This window comes from Puma concolor, chromosome C1 (genome assembly GCF_028749965.1).
Source record: "Puma concolor isolate L17-30 chromosome C1, mPumCon1.1.hap2, whole genome shotgun sequence".
NCBI lineage: Eukaryota > Metazoa > Chordata > Mammalia > Carnivora > Felidae > Puma > Puma concolor.
This window is the reverse complement of record NC_141674.1, coordinates 79,790,569-79,803,891: the sequence shown is the minus strand read 5'-3', so window position 1 is coordinate 79,803,891 and position 13,323 is coordinate 79,790,569. Positions and strand designations below refer to the sequence as shown.

At 35.8% G+C, this 13,323-nt stretch overlaps 1 protein-coding gene across 6 annotated transcripts in view; it reads right to left on the bottom strand.

Moving 5' to 3' along the window:
• Nucleotides 1-13,323, bottom strand: part of FNBP1L (formin binding protein 1 like) — a 124,586-nt gene that overhangs the window by 49,064 nt on the left and 62,199 nt on the right. For all 6 annotated transcript variants that reach the window (XM_086717594.1, XM_086717587.1, XM_086717588.1 and 3 more), the window contains exon 2: nucleotides 12,345-12,460. In XM_086717594.1, coding sequence (XP_086573720.1) covers nucleotides 12,345-12,460 — 116 coding nt within the window. The remainder of the gene's footprint in view (nucleotides 1-12,344; nucleotides 12,461-13,323) is intronic.

The window sequence follows — 13,323 nt, the reverse complement described above, 5'->3', positions numbered from 1 at the left end:
AAAATAAATAAACAAACTCTAGCTTCTGGGAGGAAAAGCATATATATAGAAGAGGGAAGGGGAAGAAGAAAGTAATAATTACTTTTATCTTTTGCAATGCAAGGTTAGTCCTAAGCAATTTTTTTCATCACTCTTGCCATTCTTTATGTAAAAGTCACCCGTCTATAGCAACTCTTCCCAAACCCCAAGTATAAAGAGCCCATAGAAACCGTACACAAGCCACTAGGCTCCATCCAAGCCAACCCTGCCACTAGAAAAACTAAAGCATGGTCCAAAATGTTTTGCTTGTATTACACCAAATCAAAACTTCTATTCTAGGAAAACATAAGTTCTGGAAGAAGACACAACAAATTATTAATTATACTCACTTCTAGGGAGAGGGGCTGGGAAAGGACTTGAATTTAAATGTGTTACAATAGTCATATACTATTTTTATAATTTTTTCAAAAAATTAATGGTAACAACATAAAGAATGTATTCCCTTCAAAGCAGCTGATCTTTGAAACTTCTAAGAAAACAGTGTAAAGTCAGCAAAAATTCATAAACAAGTGTGAATGATTAGTAAGTCCCATAAATCCCTGCTTCACATTTTTAACATAATATGCTTATTAGCTCAAATAAATCTCAGTGTGGCTTGTCTTAAACATGTTAAGTGTAAAGCATTTAGGTTGTTTCTCAACTGAAGATATTTTACGCAATTCATCACTCTCAAGAAATCTATCCTTAACTGTCAGTTCCCCTAGGCTATTCTTTTTCACAAACTTCGAACAAAACCAGAGATTCCAAAAGTAACCAATTATGATAGCAGGCCATATGTAAGTCACATTTTTGAGTAGGGTGCTGTAAATTAGGAATTAACTGAAACACAAAGTTTTATACACATGCAATACATATCAAAGAAATTAAAATAGATGTCACAGGTATGCTGATGCTTTGTTTTGATATATGTGTGTTTCACCCATGTTTTCCAACTACCTTAGGATCTCGCACTCTAGAAACACAAGAATGAACATTTCTCCTTCAGCGGTCAGACAAAGCTTCTAAATTTAATGGGCTTCTCCAAAACTTACGGTATTCCATATATATGCTAATGATATATGTAATATTAAATATAATCACACTACTTAAATTTAAATTCCCAATTTTAATCTTTTTTATCCATTTTCATGTTTTTATTTATTTTTGGTTTTAGGGAAAATTATAGAATATTTCAAATAATGTCTCAAAATTTTAATTCACTTTTATTAAAACTACATATTACAGTTAAATGACAGAGTATAAGATATCCCAAAGATTTTTAAAGGCTGAAAATCACCTCTATACATTTTCAACCACCTTCCAATGAGAAGCTGAGTTCCAATCCTTATTTAACAGGAGACCAATATCATATTTATTGTAAAATGGGATACAACTCATATTATTTCTTCTGGCAGAAGCATAGTATTAGATACCTGAGACTGATCAGCATCCCTCTTCTTAACTGCCCCTTCTCCCCGCAATCTAACAGTTAACATGCTTGGGAGCTGCCAGATTAATTGAAATGGCCCTATTTATGGGCCTGAATTAAGTGATCCAGAGATAGAAACTGAATCTCACTGAGCCAAAGAGTTTTCTTCCTAGAATTTCCCAAGGTCTTGGGACCTTGAGGCCAGTATGAGAGCTGAATATCTGAGACATAAAACTGGCACTGCTGGTGAGTGTATTTCCTGCTATACAGAGAAAGCCAGTCTGACTGAAAGAATGGAGGCAACCCACCAAAAGAAGCCAAAAACAAAAACAAAAAAAAATTTTTTTTGGAGAAAAAGAAGAAAACAAAGGGCTCTCTGAATGTGTTTCAGATACGTTTTTACCCCTGTGACCTAACTACTTTCCAGGCCTTCCAGCAAGGTTGACTATTCAACCTCTTCTTGAACTCAATTAAAAAGTAAAATCAATAAAAGGTATCAATAAATAATTCAACAAATTTCTCATTATACTCATCATTCAAACTGGGTTTTCCATCACTTACAAACATGAATCTTTCCTTATACAGTGTAAAATTAAACATAAAAGATACCCACAGACAAAATGAAGTTGTATACCCTTACCTTCCACCATATAAAAAGATTAACTCAAAATGGATCAAAGACCTAAAAGCAGGAGCTAACACTACAAAACTCTTTTAAGAAAAAATAAGGGGAAAGCTTCATGACACTGGATTTGGTAATGATTTCTTGGGTATGACACCAAAAGCACAGGCAATTAAAGAACAAATAACTTGTACATCAAAATGTAAAACTTGTGCATCCAAAGTCACAACCAACAGAATGGGAGAAAGAATTTGCAACTCATATATCTGATAAGGGGTTAAAATACAGAAAATATATTTGAACACCTAAAACTCAGTAACAAAAAAAAAGTAATAATTTGATTTAAAAATTGGGACAAAGAACTTGAATAGCATTTCTCCAAAGATACACAAATGTCCCTCAAGCGTAAGAAAAAATACTCAAAATCACTAATCATTAGGGAAATGCAAATCAGAACCACAAGCAGATCTGTGACACCCATTAGGATGGCTACTCTTAAAAATAAAAGCAGAGAAATTTTAAGTGCTGGCAAGAACATTTTAAGTGTTAAATATTAAATTTTAAGTGTTAGAACCTTTGGGCTCTGCTGGTGGGAATGTAAAACAGCTCACAGCCACTGAGAAAAACATTATGGTAGTTCTTCAAACAATTAAACACAGATTTACCATATGATCCAGCAATTCCTATTCTAGGTATATAACTCAAAAGAATTGAAACCAGGGACTCAAAAAAGTATTTATACACACCTGTTCATAGCATCATTATTCATCATAGCCAAAAGGTAAGCCAAATGTCCATTAACAGATAAACAAAATGTGGTGTGTGTGTGTGTGTGTGTGTGTGTGTATACACACACATACATACAATGGAATACTATTCAGCCTTAAAAAGGAAGAAAATTCTAAACATGCCCCAACATGTATAACCCTTACATTATGGTAAGTGAAATAAGCCAGTCACAAAAAAAGCAAATATGATTTTACTTATGAGGTTCCTAGAGTAGTCAAATTCATAGAAACAGAAAGTAGAACTGCAGGGGCTGTGAGAAGGGTAAAATGGGGAGTTGTTTAACAGGTATAGAATTTAATTTTTCAAGATGAATTAAGTTCTAGAGATTGGATGCATAATGGTATGAATACACTTAATGCAGTTCAAATGTACACTTAAAATGAGTAAGATGGCAAATCATATGTTAACTACATTTTTACCACAATTTAAAAAATTAAATGTAAAAAAAACAGCGGGGGGGGGGCCACCTGGGTGGCTCAGTTAGTTAAGCATCTGACTCTTGGTTTCAGCTCAGGTCATGATCTCATGGTTTGTGAGTTTGAGCCCCACATAGGGCTCTGTGCTGACAGCATGGAGCCTACTTGACATTATCTCTCTCCCTCTCTCTCTGCCTCTCCCCTGCTCGCTCACTCTCTCTCAAAAATAAATAAACTTTTTTAAAAAATAAAAAAAGGGGGGGATTACTACAAGTGATATTACAACAAATTCTGCATATTATATATATATATTTTAAAGGGACATGCTTCATTCTCATTTTTTACACCTCAACCAATGACAGATGCTGAAATACATAAATGACTAGAAGAAATAAAAGGACCTATTTATGAAAGGCATAGGGAAAGAATCAAGCTTCAAAGATGTGAAAGGTTTACCTTAGTATCTATTCTCATTTCTTTAATGCCAGTTTCTACTTTTGCTTTATCTTTAGCATATCAAGGGTACACAGTACCTAAAATGTGAATGGAGCTATACTAGCCTCAGCTTTATAGTTTATACCCAAAGAATATATGCAACAATTCACTGCTCTTTAGGCATAATAATGGATTATAGGCAACTGCAGATCTTTCAGAAGAATATTTTCAGGGATGTTCAAGATAGAAAAGAAAGAAAAATTACTTTATTTTTTCAATTTAGACTGAGGAAGGAGGAGCCTGCCACCAAAGATTTAAGTATAACACTTTTCAAAGAAATTCTGTTCTGCTCTTCTGTTTCCCTTCTAAATATCAGATTCTTAAAAGACAACTATAGTAACACCTGCATAGTCTAGATTCAAATGAGCAGTTAAATGTCTGATTTACCTATATTTGATACAAACAGGATAATGAAATAAAAATTTTACCTCATTTTAATCACTGCTACATAATTCAAATGGCACAAAAAGTAATTTGGAAATGAAATTATTCAAGGCATTATGAAAGAGCCAAGAGATTAATGAAGTGATCTAGACAGCCAACACCATTAACAACCAACTTACTTTTTTTAGTTCTTTAAACAATAAGGTCTTTAAATCCTTTTCATTAGAAAGCTTACTATTAAAATATTCAATACAACTGGTTTGAACTTTCTATCCTAAGACTTTTGTGTTTCACTTGTTAGGTTCTGCTTCATCATTTAATCAAAACAAAAACACAAAAACACCTAAAACACTTTAATACAAAAATCAAGAACAGGGATTGTGATTCTCATTAAGGTGATGAGCCTGAGTTTCTTTAGTTGTAAAATGAATCATTCCACATTGATTGAATCATTCCTCAACAGTTCACTGTTGGATGCTTGCTATAGGAAAATAAAGAACTTAAAATTGCAAAGGTTATCACAGATCATCAAACTCTTGTGAAGATTAAATGAGGCAGCAGCATATGTAAACTGAAAATGACACTCAATCCAGTTAAAAATGTAGGTTAGTAGTTTGGTGGATAATTAAGTTGGGGGGCTGGAAGCAGGCAGCAACATTTTAGGTATAACAAAATGAAATGAGACAAAAACAGACCTCTATGGCTCATTAAAAGAACAAGGTAGGATAAGAGAAGAATGACAATAATCAAAAAATAAAACATCAAAAAACTAAAATATGCCAATGATAACTACATGAAGTCCAATCCAAACATATCAAGAAAATATAGTTACATGACATTAAAGAAAAGGCTCTCCAACTGCTATGGTGTTTGCTCTCTAAGTCATCAGGAGAAAAGAATTAACACAGTTAAGGAAAATATTAAAGGCAAGAATCAGAGAGAACTAAAGTAACCTTATGCTACCCCTAACTACAATTTATAATAGATTATGGGAATCATAACAAGTAAAAAGGATTTCTCTAAGGGGTGCCTGAGTGGCTCAGTCGGTTAAGCCTCCGACTGTGGCTCGGGTCATGATCTCAGGGTTCTTCAGGAGTTCAAGGCCTATTGGGCTCTCTGCTCTCAGCACAGAGCCTGCTTCTGATCCTCTGTCCCCCTGTCTCTCTGCCGCTCCCCCACTCATTCAGTTTCTCTAAGATAAATAAACTAAAAAAAAGTATTTGTCTTAAGTTCTCTTAATTAAAAAATCAAACACTTTCTTTTTTTTTCAACGTTTATTTATTTTTGGGACAGAGAGAGACAGAGCATGAACGGGGGAGGGGCAGAGAAAGAGGGAGACACAGAATCGGAAACAGGCTCCAGGCTCTGAGCCATCAGCCCAGAGCCCGACGCGGGGCTCGAACTCACGGACCGCGAGATCGTGACCTGGCTGAAGTCGGACGCTTAACCGACTGCGCCACTCAGGCGCCCCAAAATCAAACACTTTCTACATGAGGTTTAAAAAACACTGAAAAGTATTCTTGCAAAGGAAATGAAAATAAACAGGGCTTCTTGACAGGTTTTGTTTTTTGTTTTTGTTTTTTTACTTTCCGTAATGAAAAAAACATTTTCTTAAAAGAAGGACTTCTAAGGTGTTAACCTTTTTTTTTGGATCTGTTCTTATTTTTATGGAAAACATACAACTAGACCTAAACTTATGAAGTACACAATTTAATTTACATTTTAATCAAATTTCTGTAACTATTACATTATAAATAGATATGTTAGTTGTAAAAACTATGTTATACAGTTTCCAGATAATTTATTATTGTCTTTACTGTCTCAGAGTACCACTGAGACCCAAAGATGTTTCAGTGGTACTAGGCACTGGTGATAGGAAAAAAAAAAACTCCTCGATAGAGAATTATTCATTCTCTCTATGCTGAAGCAGCATAATATACCATCTACAGCCCTGACTCTGCAGCTACTTTGAAGCCAACTAACTATTCACCTCTCTGTAACTCAGTTTCCTATCTTTAAAATAATAACTGAAATCTCACTGGGTTTTTATGAAAATAAAACCTATTAGTATGTACAACAGCAATAGAATAGTGCTAACAAAATAAATGCTATATAAGTGTTCAGTAAATACCAAAAACAAAGGCTTGCTCTGTGCCAGGCACTGTTCTAGAAGCTAGGAAATAAGCAGTACACAGAACAAACAAAAATCTCTCTCTTCTGTCAAGTTTTACATTTTAGTAGGTGATGACATTCTAGAATTAAGAGGCACAGTGGGGCGCATGGGTGGCTCAGTCAGTTACGTATCCGACTTCAGCTGGGATCACGATCTCACGGTTCTTGAGTTCAAGTCCTGCATTCGGCTCTGCGCTGATAGCTCAGAGCCTGGAGCCTGTTTTGGATTGTTTCTCTGTCTCCTGCTCTCTCTGCCCCTACCCTGCTCATGCTCTGTCTCTCTCTCAAAAATAAACATTAAAACAAAAATTTTTTTTAAATAAGAAGCACAATTATGTAGCCAATAAATCATCTCATACAGGCACCTATATGTGTGTGTATGCATGTGTGTATGTGTGTGTGTGTGTATATATATATGTATATGTATATATACATATATATATACATATACATATATATATATTTTTTTTTTTTTTAACCCGGGCAGGCTCAGTGGGGATTGAAAGGAATAAAAGAATTTCCACAGGATTGAATTCTATGAAGAAAGTTCATCTAAACCCCAAAATATGGGCAATAGTTCCTCCTGCCTCTAGCCAGATGCCACTAACAGGGTTTACTGTATTCAACAGTTGATCAAAAACACAGAAGAGACCAAAGCAGTAGAGAGTTAAACAATGGCCAACCAAAGAATAAACGTAATCTCTACTTTCATCAAAACAGTACTAAGATGAGCTCCCTAGGTTCTTCTGAGACTAAACAGAGTGACAAAGAACAGTGATGAAGAGGCATGAGAAAGTTAAGACTAAATATAAAATAGAAACCGGTTTTATTTGGATTATTCTATACCTAAGCCTACCCTAAATATTTAGGACAGCTCTTAGTAGAACAACTTCATCACAATGATGTACATAACAAAAACTCTAGTATGGATAGAAAGCAGTACTTTGTCAAAGTTTCAGCATATGAGCAGAGATCCTAATTTCTAAACTAAATTGAAACACAGATCAATTATTTATTCTTCAACTTATATCCACTCAGCTCTAGGAGGACCAGTTATGTAGGCCAGGTTTGGCGTTGGTACACAACATAAGATCAAAAGGAATTGGGAGAGATTTCTGTTCTAGTTAAAGTAAGAGTAGCTGTTAAGCTTCTGTCGTCCAATCTATTTCTCTTCCAGTATACCACACTGCCATATCTGAACCAAAAAGGAATGGTCTGTGGAAGTAGAGGAATACAATTTCATAGAACAATCTCTATGATGGAACTTAATACTGTAATTATCTTTACTAGAAAAAAATGATATATATCTATCATGTACATACAGCTTCATTTTTTACTAAAGAAATTTTAATCTCTGCCATACAAATACAATAGTGTAAGTTTATTAAAAGAATGACCGATTTCATTTTTTATGCCTGCAAACCAAAAAACATTCTACCAAGTAATCTGATGTCACCATATATCATCACTCAAAATGGAGATGACTCAATTATCTGTAACTGATGTACAGGACAAAAGAAAAAGAAAAAAATTAGACTTCTTTACAACTTATAGAGCCTATCGACAAGTCCCTGAGACAGGCAGAGTGACCTTCCTCTAGGAACTCAACTTCCTCAACGTTAATACTTTGCTAACGGTAAAACACAATCTTAGCTTAACATTATCCCAACCTCCAAGATCCTGTAAGTCTCCTTTTTTTTTTTTTTTTAAATTTTTTTTTCAACGTTTTTATTTATTTTTGGGACAGAGAGAGAGCATGAACGGGGGAGGGGCAGAGAGAGAGGGAGACACAGAATCAGAAACAGACTCCAGGCTCTGAGCCATCAGCCCAGAGCCTGACGCGGGGCTCGAACTCACGGACCGCAAGATCGTGACCTGGCTGAAGTCGGACGCTTAACCGACTGCACCACCCAGGCACCCCTGTAAGTCTCCTTTAACATATAAAAATTCCTTTGGAAACTTCTTTTATCTCCATGCCCCAAGTTACATGTTAGCAATCATCCTCCAAGCATAGGGCCCACTAATATACATGTGAAGGGTCTCATGACTAAAGTTTTACTAGACAGTAATAAATCACCTTTTCCTAATAACAACTAGCCCCTCAAGTTCCTACAAACCTTGCTTCCAAATTCCTTAGAGACTTACACTATTCCTCATCCCCTTCCAACTTGAAAGGATGTAAGTCACTCCTCACAGACAAATAAGAGGGGGAAGAGGAAAATAAACTAAGGGTACGAAAGGCTGAAAAATTTTAATCTTACAATATATCTAAAATATAAATGTATAACATTCTGAATATAGTTATTTAGGAGGGGGGGAAGCTGCCTCACTATAAAAGAAATTGCTTCAAAAGGTAGTGAAAGAGTTTTTCCCATTAGAGAGGAAATAAACAAGGCAAACTTCTTCCCTTTGGACAAAACAGATACTATAAAGAGCATGTAAATGATAATTCAATCATTTACTAAGTATTCAGCCAAAGGAGCAAATCTCAATGTAGAGAGAGGAAAGGGAGTCAGTGGTTTAAGTTACACATGCCTCTTCCCAATTCTACCTTACTGGAATTCCTCAACACCTTCCAATAATCCTGTCTTTGTTGAAAAGCATTACACTGGAGAGCCACTATTAAGATGGAGATGTGCCAAATTTCTTTAGTGTGCTGGTAGAGAAGAAAGATGCAAATCACTGATCTAGAGTATCTATACGTAATAAAGCTTACTGTCTCCTACAAAACTGTATTTTACATATCATGTAATTGTGGGTTCTAGCCACCCTTGCTTCATTGAAAATTATAATGGTTATTATCAGTCACAAAACAGAAAGGCTAACAAATCTGCCATTTGATTAGCCCTATTACTATAGTAAAACCTTGGCCTTCCTGAAACCCGAGTCCAGTTATTCTAGACATCCAGATTGTTGAAGTTCTACCTTATAAATACTAATTTTCAAAACAAATTTTTTTAATGTTTATTTATTTTTGAGAGGGAAGGGGGGAAGAAGTGAGAGAAAGAGGGAAAAGAACAGAGAGAGAGGGAGACACAGAATCCGAAGCAGGCTCCAGGCTCTGGGCTGTCAGCACAGAGCCCAACATGGGGCTTGAACTCACAAACCACGAGTTCATGACCTAAGCTGAAGTTGGGATGCTTCACTGATTGAGTCACCCAGGCACCCCTAAATTACCAATTTTTATTTTATAATTTGTAACAGAATTTTCTTTTGAAATATGTCATCTTCTTTGCTTAAGAACAAATGTTTTAAATTACAAAAATAATACACAACCACTGAAAAAACTTCACTATTTCAAAAGTCTAAATAAAAAATGGAACTTCCTTTTCCTACCAATCCCCCACTCCCATTCCCTAGGGATAACCACTATAAAACAATTTGGAGTGTATCCTAGACTTCTTCAGAAAATATACAACTTTTATACAAAACTGTATACATACACACGAGTAAAGAAGGAGATCTTGCTGTACATTCAGTTCTACAATTTGCTTTTTACACTGATGGACTGAATAGCCTTTTAAGTTTATCCTGCTACATGTGATTTATTTAAACTGCTTATTCCATAGTATTTTTCATCATTCCCTTACTGACAAAGTGCTTTTATGTTGGAAACACTGTTTTCATCTGTTTTTTTGTAGTATGTTGAACTCTTCCCTTATTGTCACTTCAAACTGTCATCACTACATTGCCTGTAACATTTCTTATCCTCACTTCCGTTGGAAAACTTGGGAACCAGACAACTTACTGTGCTAGAAATGAGATCAAATTGAAAATTAAATGAGGGAAATTTTTCATTGTTCACATGTGATTACTTTTTCTTGCTATTTTAACCTCTCAGAGGTCCTTAATGCTTCTTGATTTTGGGTAAAGAATTCTAGATTCTGGATAAAGTTCCCAGATCATAACTTTTGGACAGGTGAAATATTATCATTATTTTTATTAATATCCTAGTAGGTTTGCTGGTTCATATTTTCATATGGAAAATACCTTGTTTAAAAAACAAAACAAAACAAAACAAAACAGGGGCACTTGGGTGGCTCAGTCAGTTAAGCGTCCAACTTCAGCACAGGTATGATCTCACATCTCGTGAGTTCAAGCCCCACACAGGCTCTGTGCTAACAGCTCAAAGTTTAGAGTCTGCTTTGAATCCTGTGTCTCCATCTCTGCCCCTCCCCCCTCATGCTCTGTTTCTCTCTCAACAACAAAACACAAAAACCAGAGGAAATGAATGGGATCAGTACATTAGCATGACGCCACTATGTTAGCAAATGTCATTATAATAGCATATCATTATAAAAATACTGTAAGTAATCTATTCATCATACTACTCTATTCCATCCCTATAACCAGTCAGTAGTTACATACACCACTACTACTGTAGTAGATATATGTGGTTTATCACTCAAATATCCCCTAATCTTTTGCCACCCACTTAAATTTCTTTAGGGTAACTATCCTCCCCCTTCACTAGCTATAAGTCAACCTAAGAGTATTCCTACCTCTCAACTGTTCAGGAGAAACATATAACCTCACTAGGTTTAGCATGATAAAAGATGACCTTCACTGGAGTTTCTGGAAAAAAGAAGGTGGCACAAGCTTACACTCTGCTTTCCTTCCACCCCCCCCCACCCTCTTTCAATTTCTTCTTTCTCCCTTTTCCTTCCTCTCTCCTTCCCCAAATGCACAACAGAAAAGACCATCATTCCCTGGAATGTGGAGGTATGAAGATATGAAATCTAGAGCTAAAGGGGCAGGAAGGATAGTACTGAATGGAAACTGAAGATAAAAGCAACAAGGGGAAGCAGAGCCAAGAAATGGTGCGTGGACACATTTGATCCCTGAATCAAAATATACCTGAATTTTTTTTCTAATTAAAAATGTTTGTTTGTTTGTTTGTTTATTTATTTATTTATTTTGAGAGAGAAAGAGAGAGAGGAGAGATAATGGGGTAAGAGGCAGAGAGAGAGGGAGAAAAAGATCGCTAACAGGCTCCACACTGTCAACACAGAGATCTAAGTGGGGCTCAATCTCACCAACCATGAGATCATAACCTGGGCCAAAACCAAGAGATGGACGTTTAATGGACTGAGCCACCCGGGCGCTCCTAAATATACCTACATTTCTTAGTCATGTGTGCCTGTTTTAGGTTACTTTTCTGTCACTTGCAACATAAGGAACCCTAACCCTGCTGGCTAGAACCTTATACTGGGGTCTAGTCTTTGAGACTTTAAGCACCGTTTTTATTAAGTTCTACCAAAACTATTTGTCAAGGTGTAGTCTCACAACAATTTTCCACCTGAACAAAACCTTAAGATAAATTCCATCTGTTTTATGGCTAAAGCTTTCCCTTTAAAACTATTATCTTCTAACACATACTCCAACATTACTTTCATCAGAAATATATTATCTGATTTTTGACAGAAATTCAGCTCCGCACACTCAATTTCGAAGTTCTATAAACTCTGAAGAACTGAGAAATTGAAGAAATCTTCAACGCTTTTGAAAGATTACTAGAGCAAAATTACAGGGGAAAGCATATTACTCAGGAATTTCTTTTTCCTGGCATTTTGCTTCCTGATTTTAGCATTTTACATATGTTTCTGGAATATCTACGGCATGATCTAGCTAGCCAATATTCCTAAATAATTCCAATTATTTAATTAAATTGATTAAAACAAATTGGTTATGGGGCACCTGGGTGGCTCAGTTGGTCGAGCGTCCAACCTCAGCTCAGGTCATGATCTTGCGGCTAGGGGGTTTGAGCCCCGCGTTGGGCTCCGTACTGCCATCTCAGAGCCTGGAGCCTGCTTGATTCTGTATCTCCCTCTCTCCCCGCCCCTCACCAGCTTGCGCTCTCTTTCTCTCAAAAATAAATAAATGCTAAAAAAAAATTTTTTTTTTAAAAATCAGTTACCTAATTCAATCTAATTACGACCCAAAAAATCCACAGAATTTACACTGATCTGTTTAAAGATATAACTTCATTTCTGAGAACTGAAAAAAAATTATAACTTACCTCAATTGTTTCGCATAGTTCTGTTCAATTTCTATCCTCTCTTTAACAAATTTGGCATATCTTTCCAAGAAGTCAATTCCCCATTGTGTATGCTTGTCTAAGCTGTCGAACTGATCCTAGAAAGGGAAGGTAAAAACACATTGAAAAGTCTAAAATTTTATCCACAAATATTTTAACCAGCTTCTGATATTTATTCAGAGAGGCTTCTCTATTGGTCTCCACTCACCTCATCCTTTAAGATCTACATAGAAGTAGGTTACAAATGTTAAATTTCTTAGAATGCTAAATTTCTTAGCATAAATCACAGAGCTTTATGTCTGAATGCCTTTACACATGTGGTTTCCTCTGGATGCAACACTCTCCCCTGGTCACCTTTTTTACAATTTACTCTTATTCCTCCTCTGAGATTTAGTTCAGGTACCGTGGCTTCCAGAAAATGGCCCTAAACTCTCAGACTGGGGTATATTGATCTAGGGGTCCCCAAGGCTCCCCTAAAAATTACTCTCTTTTAAAAGTTATTTAAATTCCAGCTAGTTAACACACAATGTAATTATTAGTTTCAGGTAGACAATAGTCATTTAACTCTTCCATTCATCACGTGGTTCTCTTCACAAGTGCATTCCTTAGTCATCTATTTCACCCATTCTCCCCGCCCCTCCCCACTTCCCTTCTGATAACTAACAGTTTGTTCTCTATAGTTAAAAATCTGGGTTTGCCTCTCTTCTTTCCCCATTGCTTGTTTGTTTTGCTTCTTAAATTCCACATGAGTGAATTATATGGTATTTTTCTCTGACTTATTTCACTTAGAATAATACTCTATAGCTCCATTCATGTCATTGCAAATGGCAAGATTTCATTCTTTTTTATAGCTTCTTTATATAGATGTATATATGTATTCTTTATATATATGTATATATACATATATACATATACATATACACACACACACACACACACACACACACACACCTTCTTTATC